General features: G+C 35.9%; 1 protein-coding gene across 2 annotated transcripts in view; it reads right to left on the bottom strand.

The window, feature by feature from the left end:
• The window catches only part of FSTL5 (follistatin like 5), a 321062-nt gene that overhangs the window by 40574 nt on the left and 268074 nt on the right, over nucleotides 1-12414 (bottom strand). Inside the window, exons 11-12 of one of the 2 annotated variants that reach the window (XM_054825507.1) lie at nucleotides 7213-7239; nucleotides 2877-2995 (exon numbers count right to left, since the gene is read on the bottom strand). In XM_054825507.1, the coding sequence (XP_054681482.1) occupies nucleotides 2877-2995; nucleotides 7213-7239 (146 nt within the window). The remainder of the gene's footprint in view (nucleotides 1-2876; nucleotides 2996-7212; nucleotides 7240-12414) is intronic. The other variant, XM_054825508.1, reaches the window with a different exon arrangement.

Raw genomic sequence — 12414 nt, 5'->3', positions numbered from 1 at the left:
TTAAACAATAACCTGCATCAGGAAACAGAAATAAGTTTATTTCTGTCCCTTTGCATTTAGAATTGTCACTATCAGCCTAATAAAAGCCTACTTTCATTTGATATTACTTTAGAAGATTCAAGTAATTTAGGAGATTCTGGGAAGGAGAGGAGGAAGCTGTTTGTATTCCTCTAACCCATGATGATCCAGCAAAGCACTAAATCTTTTGCTTCACTTTAAACACAATGAAAGTCTAATTGATTCTCATGTTAGGCACATGCTAAAGTGCTTCGCTGTATTGACACTCAGTTGCATAAGAGGCAATTAAATATTTAGATAAGGGTTCTCAAGTATATAGTTATTGAGAGATTGTATTTACCTTTAGCAAAATTAGCATACCTAAATATGTACATGTGTAACTACTGCAACATTCGTTCACAATACAATGCAATGTCATGTAGAAACATCTAAGTTCATTCTTTTACAGGAGATCAGCTAAGGGTAATTTATTTTGTTGACAGGCAAACAGGAAACCTGGGGAGTATCACGTGTAATATCCAGACGTTTTCTGTAACACTTCTAGTACCTAAACTGCAATGCAGAATTTAGAAGTGTTCCTACACTTTAGTAAATGTTTGGAAATGAAACAGGTCTACTAGGGTTTTACTTATCACTTGAACAGCTGAGTCAGAAAAGTGTAAAGAAATGGGAGAGATTTAAGCATGCATGGATTTCCTTTAGGTATATGTTAAGAGATAAGCAATGGAGATTTTATTAGCGATAGCTGCTGTGGATGTGAAAGGCTATGTAAAAACACGGCAAAACGTGCCGTACACCAACATCTCTGATTAGTAAAGTTATATGCAAGATTCAAATATTATTATTACTAATGAGTAATTTATGACATGAACTCATACCACTAAACGATTACATGCTGAACTTGATAAACATCTGATCCTGGGACACAACTGGGTTATTTCATTATTCTTATTTAGAGAAAACAGTTTTTCCAGAGAGGCTTGAGGAAGAGATGATATTCTTCAAAGGAGGAAACAGTTGTCTAAAGCTTCATAGTCAATGAGTTTTTTCAAGAATATACTGCTGCTGTTGTAGTATTAGCAGTATATGCAGGGAATTATTTTAAACTTGTGTTTCATCCTTCTTCTAAGAGGAAAGTAATCTGAAAGGGTTTTTTCAAAATTTCAGAATTTTTTTAGTGAAAACTATTTCTCATTTTTTTCTTTTTTTTGGAAAGCAAAATGAAGAACAATGTCAGTATGAGAAGAAAAACATAAGGATATATTTTCCAAATATTTCTGACTTCTCTTTCAGGAATAAAGATTTATTAAGCACCATATGTGAGGGAAGATGTTTTCAGTGTTCAGGGGAATAAGCAGAAATATTGTTAAATTTAATGGGCAAAATGACATGCATGTAGGTACAAAGCTTAATTTCTGCCTATATATTTACCACACCTACCCACAAACCAAAGATATCCAAACAAGGATGAGTCTATAGCTACTTTAAAATGAAAGGCATCAAGCAGCCTAGTTTCCTGGTCTCTCTCTCTTTTTTTTTTTTTTTTTTTTTTAGAGACGAAGGACGTAATTATTATGCTACTTTATGTTTGAAAGCTACAAAAAGGAAACAAGTTTGACTTATCCATTCTGATTATTACCACATTTCAATAAAAATACACTTAAATTCTAGGCTGCACTTTAGACCAATAAAATTTTAACAGACTTCTTAAATAATCAGCTTTTGAATTAAACAGCCATAAAAAAGCTCTTTGGCTTATTTTTGGCTGTGTCAACCTAATTTCACTTAAGCAGCACAAATCAAGGTATGATTAGCTGTTCAAAGCATAATTATTCACACTAAAATAAATCTTGCTGCTGAGTACAGCAGCCTTTGACATCAATAATGATAACTGAAGAGGCAAATTCCACTGAGATAGCTCTGCTGTTATTTCAGCGTGCTTTAGGTATTAGGGAAAAAACCCAAAGTGTACAGCTCAGGTACAGGTCATTACGTATTTCAAGGTCACTCATTCAAATCCAAATGATGAGGAAAAAGTTATTATTTTTGAAAGGTGATAGATCATATGGAACAAGTCTTAATGTAGTGACTAGTACCAAGTGTTCCTGTGAGAACATGCATCATGTCAGCTAACAATTTGATTAGCAGTAAAGGAAAAAAACAACAAAAGAATAAATGGAAGTGGAGAATACTGTACTGTTTTTATGTATACTACACATGGAAACTGCTCCATAAATGCACAGAATTTGGTGAAATCAGCTATAAATCTGTTAACAATAAAGTTATTGAAACTACTTATATGAACTGCAAGTTGAAGTCAAAGCATCAATCATCTCTACTAACTCAGCAGAGCTGTAAGAGTGTTTGTCAGGATAGGGATTTGCCTCATGATAGCTGACAGTTTAATATAGACAAACATCCAGCAGAGAAAAAGAAACCATTAAAAATAATACCTTTAGATCTTATATTTAATAGAGAGACAATCAATCCCTGATTCACAGAGATGCACTTAACTGGGGGAGGGAAGGGAGGAAAAACCACCACCAACAACAAACCAACCAGAAATAAAGAGTAGAGAGCTGTTAAAGGAAAGGATTGGGAGAAGAGAAAGACAGCCAAAGAAAATAAAGGGTTTGCAAAGTATACAGGCAATATTCAATCGAAAAGAGAGATTGAAAGTTTGAATTTGATCAAGGAAAATACAGGAAATTTTGATCCCACCATTATAAGCTACTTATTAATTGAGAAGACATGTCTGAATTATCAAGCAGAAAACACGAAACTAGCAATAATAAATTCTTATTCAAGGAAAACTATAATTGAGAAAATACTACAAATAAATTTAAAAAATAACTTGCCTGAAAACCGAGGAGTTTTTCACTAGGCTTAATATGTCTCTGAAATTCACATTCCACTGGTTGTATTACTTTGATGCCATCTTCATAAAAAACATAAAACATGTTCCCAATTCCCAGACCTTAGGAACAAAAACACATTGAAATGTATAAAATTAAATAACGACAAAAAAGAAAATCCTTGTCTTGAACTAAAAACCTCATCACATTTTCGATTTGAGATCAATTTGTTAATGTGTATAGTGCTAATACAGCTAATCCTATGGGATATTTTGTTGTAAAACTAAAACAAAATTGTTATGTTATTCAGAATTTCACATAGTTTTCTCCATTGGCGAGACAGTGTCTTTATGAATACAGATCTAGAAATATATAGTTTGACAGCTGCAGTAACAAAAGTGATCTTGTGAAATCATCTGCACTGAAATCAAATTAATATAAATTCTCCATGTATTCTTATTTTTCTTTTTCTGAGGGATGGAAGAGTTCAAGTAATTTCTGTATAACATTGAAAGAGAAGTTCTGAATCTTTGTTTATAAACCCATTTGACATTTCTTTCAGTCAGAAAAGGTTATATTGTCTATTGTATTTTACTGAAAAGCCGAAGTTGGGCAGATATTCATTCTAAGTTTGAAGGGCCACAAATGTTTATAGAACTATTCAATCCTTCTTCTGCAATGTTGCTGAATGAGAGGCATGACATAATGTTTTGTGGAGAAGGTGGAACCAGAACTGTAGCATAAAGTCTCATAATATCTGTGGTCACGGCTCATGACCACAAAAAAGGACATTCTCTTTAGCTTACCATGTGCAAATTAAGACAACAGTTGTTGATTTACTATGTGGATGCTATGATGGATGATCAGTTCATATTTGTACAATTCTATGAAGGAAATCACTGTACTCATAAAATTACCATCATAACCATCTCTGACAGCTAAACTGTAGGCTACAATGACAAAAATGTACATGTATCCTGGGTACAGGGCCTAAGCTTCCACTTGACATAACAATATTTGGTATAGGAACACAGGAGAAAAAAAAACCAGGAAAAATAAATTTGAGTCTGAAATTCTGCTTATCCAAAATTCTGAAGGAAAATCTATGTTAATATATATAGAGAAGACATCTTAATATCAAATAAAATAATGAGAACATTATCGGCAGGGGGAAGTATGTATTTTTGTATAAATGTATGTATGTACACACGCACATAAAAGTCCCCATTAGGAATCACATAGGTAATACAGTCACTTGAAAGGCAGTAATATGCATAAGGTTGTCAGGCCATGCCCAGAACCAGCAAGTTCTATTATCTTTGAGAAATCTTGTGGAATCATTCCCCACTTCTGGTCAAGTTTTCCTAAAACAGAAGAAAGGACAATCTCCAAGCAGGGTTTTCCTCATTTTATATCACATCTATCTATTAATAGGTTACCAAGAAGTGGGAGAGGAATTTGCCTACGCTGCATTTGGTGTAGCATCAAAGCAGGCTCAGGCTCAAGGCAAACTTACCAATTACATCTATTCAAACTTAACCAATTACATCCACTCTGAGCGTAGGGTGTACTAGGGGCGATACGCTCAGTCTGGCCAATGGGATCCTTTTGTTTGCCTTTGCGGGTAACTCATACATTCTATGTAAGATAATATGTCAAGGTCTTTCTTTAAAAAATGCCTGACATTGCATCCTGTAAGAACAGCTGGAATTTGTAGATAAGCCTGACTGAGGTTAGGCTGCCCCTAACACAGTGTAGTGATCTATAGCTGAGCAACTGGCTTATTCTATCTTGGTGGTAAATATATATGTGGAGCTGGCTGGGGACAAAACAAGGTTTTCCCTTCTCCCTGGTCTCGTTGACTAAAGTATATTATAGTTATTAGCAGGATAAGCAATACCAGAACATGAGGAAGTAGATAATATTCATGCATAGTAACCCAGCCCAAACTTTTAAGGCTGTATTTCCAATGTTTGAATAGTAACGTTTACCAAACTGTTCTTCAAAATCATTGAAGAAGATACAGTAAGAAATGCCCTTCTTCCATTTCAATACTGAGTTAGGGAAGTCAGTTCATATAAGAAACTTTTCCCTGTGGATCCAATGAAATATTATTTCCCCACTTCCAAGTTATTATGACCCCAAAACTCTTCCTTTGTCTAAAAATATTTGTACAAATATCTACTAATCACTTAGGCAAGCCACTTCTTCACAACTACAGGAGCTATTCCTCTAAAGATATCAGACCTAATTTTGCAACCCTCTCCCCATCAAACCAAAAGCAACCCAGCACATTTATAATACAGTGCCAGAAGTAACAACAATAAATGCAAATATATTTGCTTCATTTAGACTGAATCTATATTTAAAACTAACACTGTCTTGAAAAAATTGGTGGTGGTTTTGGGGGTTTTTTGTGTATAGATTAATATATGGCTATATTTATATGTGTGTATATATTCCATTGTTAGTGTAATAGCAATTAATGTACCTTCAAAATCCTTTCAGATTTTCTGACACATACTCTTTTTTACACTTACACAAGTAAGCAGTTGTGATATGGCTTTTGTGCATCCCATATACTAATATGCATTGCAAGTACTAAAGGCTATCTATGGTTTCACAATCTCAACTGTCCTACTAATCAGCCATCCCTCCTCTCCTATCTGTTAATACTTAGATAACAGAAAATGACAGAGTATGCGTGGCCCAGAGACGTTTGTGGTGATGCTTATTGGCATCTTCAGGGTATTGCTTTCTTGTAAATGAATTCTGACATTGCAACCAGTAACAATATTTGCTGGAAACACAAAGATTGGCCAATGAGAAACACAGGAGAGATTAAGAAAATCTGCTCTAGATTATGATATTGTCACTTCACATTCTCAATTTCTACTATAAATTGCTTTCTGTTTAGTTTCCCAGTAGTCACAGAGAAATTGGAATGTCTTTACCACAAGCATGCTGATAAGCTACTATTTTTAATTGGTCTTTACTGTCACAGAATTTAAACTTTCCTAGAGTTCCTTCCAACCACTGAAAGCAACACCAGACTTGACTTGACAAGACAATCCTCTAAAAAATCAAGGGGGTGCAAATCATGTTTTCCATTTTATTCAGGATAAAGCACAAGTGATACTTTCCCAATAAGCTGTGAGAATACCATACATTTGAAAACTTTGGAGTTAGAATCTTGTTGTGCATCAGTTGAACTAACTGTGGGACTGTGTTACTCTGAACAAGTCATTTGAACTCTGCAAGACCAACAGAGGAGGAGGATCACAGCTGAGCCCCACTATCGTCTGGGAACTGATTGTTTATATCAGCTGAGCAACTGGTAAAACAGGAATATTAAAAAAAAAAGTTCATATTTGTAAACACACTGGGAAATGTTACTATGTAATTAGGCAAATGAAATATCAGATTTTTGAATCTTTAAATTGATTTAAAATAAATCTTTAAGAAACATGCAGACATACCATTTGTAGCATGACTTCATAGCAAAGCCTGATCCACTTATAGTATTACCAATCTTCCAATGGAAATAATTGAAACACTTCCTATTACTGAAATACATTAATTCCTAAACTGCAACTTTAAATTAAGAACAGACTACTTAGAGCAACAAAATGAGAGCTCACAACACTTCAATTATGACATTTTTCTGCAATATGCTTTATGAGATTATCTCATATATGTGAAAATAAATACCTATCCTTGTCAGTAAAATATATTTCCATGCTTTCTGTGTAATTAACACCTGATACTGCCTGCGTTTATATCCTTCAGTTGGTCACAAACTACAAATCTCCATTCCCCCTCCCAACATTTATTTACAAACCCTTCCTGAGTATAAGAAGAAAATGCTTTGTCTCAGTAAGCAACAACATGTACCTCAATTTTAATTAAACCATTTAAGATTATAATTTTGTCCAATAAGAATGATTCATACAAGAAGATCAATCCCAACAGCATAGAGGCTGATTGGTTGGAAGCTTTATCATGTCAGCAAACAAGCAAAAGTTAAAAGTCTACATTTTAAATCTGAGCTTCTTGTTGTATCCCTTTGAGTAATTGTCTGAAATGTTTGAACAGCTTATTTCCTTCTCTCTCCCCAAAAGGAAAAGCAGTTCACAAAGGCATGAGTATTTAAAGGATTATTTTCCACTATATTTTTTCTTTAAACCAAATCCCTCAAATGTTGCAAGGGGAAAGATAATTACTGAAACTGTAGAGTATGAACAAAAAAACACCCAAACCACACAACACACAAAAGGAACAATAGCTGAGCATTTCATTGTAAAGTAGAAAACGTGAAAAAAGCCATCTGTATTAGTACCTTGCTCTCGCCACAATATGTTTGCAACTGCAGCATGTAAGAGAGAGAAAAAACAGAAAACATAAATGAACAAGAAAAAAATCTATGAAATGATATATCCATTCTGTTATAATTATAATGCTTTAACCTCTGATTCACTAAAAAACTTCTACAGGTAAATCAATGGGAATAGTGAATTAACAATAAGATTAAATAAAGTTCTCTGTGTTACGTGACAAAATTGTGATTAACCATCATAGTTTTTGGAGTTAGGGTAAACGCCATCACCCCCCGCCAAGTTAACGCCATTAACATTTATCAATAGTGTGTTTCATAATCCATTACAAAAAGCACATGGAGTTTGCATACACATAAATTATGTATATTAATTACAGGTGATGTAATGTCATAATTTCCTTGGAGCACTGGACTTTGAAGAGATTTATTTCAGGAATAGTTATGAGAGAAACATGCAAAACCAAAATGCGTACAAGATAATTCTGTATTGCTGTAACACAGCCATGCTGCCAAAGTTGTTATGCTGTATAATGTCGGCCATTGTCTTTAGAAGACCAAGATGGGAACTGTAAGACGGCATGGTAACCAACTGTTTAAGGGTTGGGTTTTTTTTCATGAAAACATAAGTTGTATTTGTCTGTCTTGTTTACAATTGAGATCAATGAAAACTAGTTATCCTAATATTGCTATTTCTGCCTGGGGAGAAGAACAAGAAAGCAAATATAATTTCACAAATTTTAAATATTTAGAGCTCAGTATGCCATGGAATAAATTGTTTAAAACACCATCACTGAAAACCAAAGTGTTTTGCAAAGTAAAGACCTTAAAAAAATAGAGAAAAAAAAAATCTCTGAAAGAATATACAGAGCCCCAAATATGTAGAAGGGTCCTTGGAAAAAGTGTCAGTCTACTTTCTGAATCATGACAAGCTCATGATTCAGAGGTTTAGGATAACAGAGTCACTGGGCTTTTGTTTTTTCCCCTCCCTCTCCTCTACTATTTTTCATCTCCTGATTTTTTTCCCATATTCTCTCAGTAGAGCTACCTCATTATGTGACCTTATACACAGTATTTAAACCGTGTCATTCAGTTATCCCTTGACAAAATGAAGGTGATGATTACTTTTTACCCTCAGTGCTTTGAAGTGCACAAATGAGAGATGCCCACAGAAGTAGAAAGTAGTGGTAATACTGTTGAAACGATGCTGAATACTAGAATAAAATAGTTCCCCTTTCCCAATGCAGAACATCAGTGCAGCTTTCAAACATGCTTAGTCTGTGTTTTATTATCTTTAAACCAGATTAATTCTCTGGACTATTATGTGTGCATTATTTTCAGGTATCATCCTTGCCTTTCCTTTAATATTTGAACCGTTAAGATCCAATAAACTGCCAAAAGCCAAGATTAATGGAGTGTGCCTTCTTGTCACTTACTCAGGCTGAGTAGCAAACCTTTACATCAAGAGGCAGAATTTCTGAACTACTGCTAAGGTCAAAATGGAGTCAACATGTTTTAAATTTATTTCTCAATCACCTGCCTTTATACTTGCTCTTCTGATTTCAGGTTGTTACTTGCAGAAGAGACTAGCTTTGAAGGAAGTCTTGACTACACTGGCTGAGTATGTATTCTCCAGACATCCAACTGCTCTGAGTGAAACTTCTTGGTGACTAAATTGCTAACACCGTATGACTCTTAGATTTATATCCAGTGCTGATAGCACAAAATGGATTTGGTTTACTATATATTTCAGTGGCAGACATGAACATGTCTTCTAAATAACATTTGGCTGCTTATGTTTAAACTATTTGATTATTCTCCTAAACTAGACCTCTGTCTATAAATTGCAATCATGATTTTTTTATTAACAGGTATTTTTTTTTAATAAAGATCTAATCAGTAGATCATCAGTACTGCAACTACAGAAAGAATGGACTGAACAATTTAAGAGATCTTGAATTATTTTAGTTTAGACAAGAAGAAAAAAGTGTTGATTTGTATAAAAAGAACACTTAAGAGAGAACTATATCCTTATGGCTTTAGAGCTACAGAAAATATATTTTTTCACTGCAGGAGGAAAGCAACTGAAGTCTCCCCAAAGCTATCCCATGATCAAAAGGAGAAGAAATTGGGACAATATAGTACTGTCCTTCCCATAGACTAAATGTGGCGCCTGCTTTGTGAGCACTATACACAGTCAAATATTTCTGTATACAAGCTGACAACTTCAAAGAGGGAATGCTAAGGTACTTGAGTTTGTTTCCCTTTGCTGAAGTGTTAAATCAGTCATTTGTACTTTGACAGACAGAAGGAGGAACGAAACAGCCCTGGGGTATGCCACATGTGACTGACCTCTGGGTGGAATTGGTGGCACTGATCATAACCTTCTGGCCCAGCAGTTCAGCCAGTTTTCAGTTCACCGCACTGTCCATACATCTAGCCTGTACTTCATCAGTTTGTCTTTCATGGGAGACCACGTCCAAAGCATTTCTGAGTACAAGATAAACAACATCCACTCCTCCTCTCATCCACCCTGCCAGTCACCTGATTGCAGAAGGCTGTTGGGTTGAGCAGGCATTATTTCCTCATCATAAATCCATGCTGACTGCTCCTAAACACCTTCTTATCCTTCATGGTTTTGGGAATGGTTTCCAGGGCTATTTGCTCCATGGTCTTCTCAGGGATCAAGGTGAAGCTGACGGGCCTGTCATGTCTTGGATTCTCCTTCTTGCTCTTCTTGAAGACTGACGCTGGCTTTACTCCAGCCTGCAGAAACCTCCCCTTGATCACCATGATCCTTCAAAGATTATCAAGAGTGGCCTTTCAATGCCGTGGGCCAACTTGCCCAACATTTGTGGCTACACCCTATCCAGGTCCTTTGACCTCTGAATATCCAGTTTGTTTAAATGGTCTCTAATGTGATCCTCTAATCGACCATGGGTGAGGCTTCCTTGCCAGAGGAAGATTTCCTTCCCAGACTTTCCCACTGGTCTCACATTCCTGGGCCAGTTTTGCCAGTAAAGACTGATGTGAAGACGACCTTCAGTACAGCTTGGCCCCTTCACGTCCTTTGCTACCAGGTCCCCTGCCCCACTCAGCTACAGACCCATATTTTCCAGTCTTCATTTTGCTGCTGCTGTCTCTATAGAAGCCCATCTTTTGTCCTTCACGTCCCTCACTGGATTTAGCTCCAAGTGGGTTTTGGAACTTCTGACTTTATCCCTGCATGCCCAGACAGTGGCTCTATATTCAGATGACAGTTCTGTGTTTCTCTATGTCATCTTATATAGTCTTTTTTCTGGAATAAAGCAAATTAATTTCCCCAGGGCAACCTGGAAGATTTTCCTGAAAATTAGTTTTCTCTTCACATTGTGAGGAAAGAACCATATAATATATGGCACTTGAGTACCCATAAATTTAGCCATAAAGTTCTACTTTGATAAAGTCTTTTTTATAGGGGTGACATAGGAAAGAAAATAAAAAGTAATTACAATTATTCAACTGTGTGGAACTACACAGCATCAAATGAAGTGATTTAAGATGCTAAGCACTGAACACATTAATTTGTGTTAATGTAAAATGATACATATGGTTCTGAGTTTTGCTCAAAAAATATAAAAGGGAATAAAAAGAGTGCTTTAAAAGCCCTATACTTATTAATTGTAAAATTAACAAATCAGTTTGAAGAAAAATGAGACATTATCTAAGAGTGCAATATAAAATGATAAATAACAGCCATCACCTCACCTAATATGGATCAAGAAACCTGACTTATTTTTTTAATCAGTCCTGTAACTTCTGTTCAAGAAAGACATCCAGTCTTGAGACTGCAACGCTGGAAAAGTACATCTGTAGATGGAAAGTACGCTAAGGAACATATTGTTTTACCTTCCCTTTTGGTTAAGCAAAAGTTAACATCTTCAGCCACATCCTATACTCAACTCTCACAGATTTCTAAAGTTCAGGATGTAAAAATACATTATTGATAAATCTCAGCAACATTGTCTGGTTTTAAGACAGAACACCACCATCTTCTCTTGTGCCCTATTTCCCCGATTTCATAAAAAGACAGGTATTCAGATAACATGCAGTTATTAAATAACATCAGGAGACGTACTAGGAGCCTTGCAGAAGCCATTGTATTCAAGGAGTTAGTGACCTTGAGCAGGCTACGTCTGCTACATTGGGCCCTGCACTTAGGGTTTGAGAAGCCTGTATGTTAGCATGGGTAGCTGCTGCCAGGGTATACACTGGAAAGCCCAGAACAGCCTGTGCTGCACAGTGCTGGGGGTTATGACAGAGATAATATTGCAACTGGCCAGAAGATATATGATTTTGTTTTTTACACAAGAGGTTCCACATGGGAACCTCTCCATAGACAGGATCTGCACAGTGTGCTGTGGGAAAATCCACATGAATGCAGGGTGCCCAGCATCTGAAGGGACATAAGATTTATTCACTATCTGTATTCATCACCTTATTCTATCTTGTTAAAGCTGCTATTTTATTACACCATTTGTTGTTGGGCCTTTTATATTGCTATCCAAAAAGAATACTGCACCGTGTCTGTCTCTCCCCCCACCCATCCAGTGCAGAACAGGGGAAAATCCATGTTTTCTTGAAAGAGGATTTCTTTCTTTTTTTTTTTTTTTTCCTTTCCCCCTAAGCACACTTAGAGCTCCATAAAGATCACTCTTCATGGTCCTTACATAGCTATTCCATGCTTTTGTGCTCAGACTCAGCTAACATAACATCTGAAAGCCCATTCTTCACCTTTGTTACTCATTTTCTATGTTGGCTGAATGGTAATAGGTTCTACATTTTTCAGTAAACTCTGTCCCTCGTATATCATGAAATTCTGCAGTAGACTGTAATAGACATGCAGATTCTTACCCCCTTTGGATGGAAGCAACAACTGCAAAAATCCATGGTATTTCTGTTACTATATGAATAAAAGGATACTACAATGTTAGTTTCCAAATAGATTCTGCGTCCTACTCCTCCTTATCGCACTGGTAATACATGTCATAACGTTCACTTTTCTGTCCCAACAGCCAACGTCAAAGCTTCCCACTATGGCAACTACAGCGTTCTTCCTCCCTACTTTTCTTTTTTCCAACCATTTAAGGCATAACAGTTGAAAATAATGTATACAAATATTTTGTCTGCGTGTGCAAGATTGATATTCAGTAAGTTTGGAGATTACAT

Source organism: Grus americana, chromosome 4 (assembly GCF_028858705.1).
Source record: "Grus americana isolate bGruAme1 chromosome 4, bGruAme1.mat, whole genome shotgun sequence".
Lineage (NCBI taxonomy): Eukaryota > Metazoa > Chordata > Aves > Gruiformes > Gruidae > Grus > Grus americana.
This window is presented reverse-complemented; position numbering and strand designations above follow the sequence as displayed.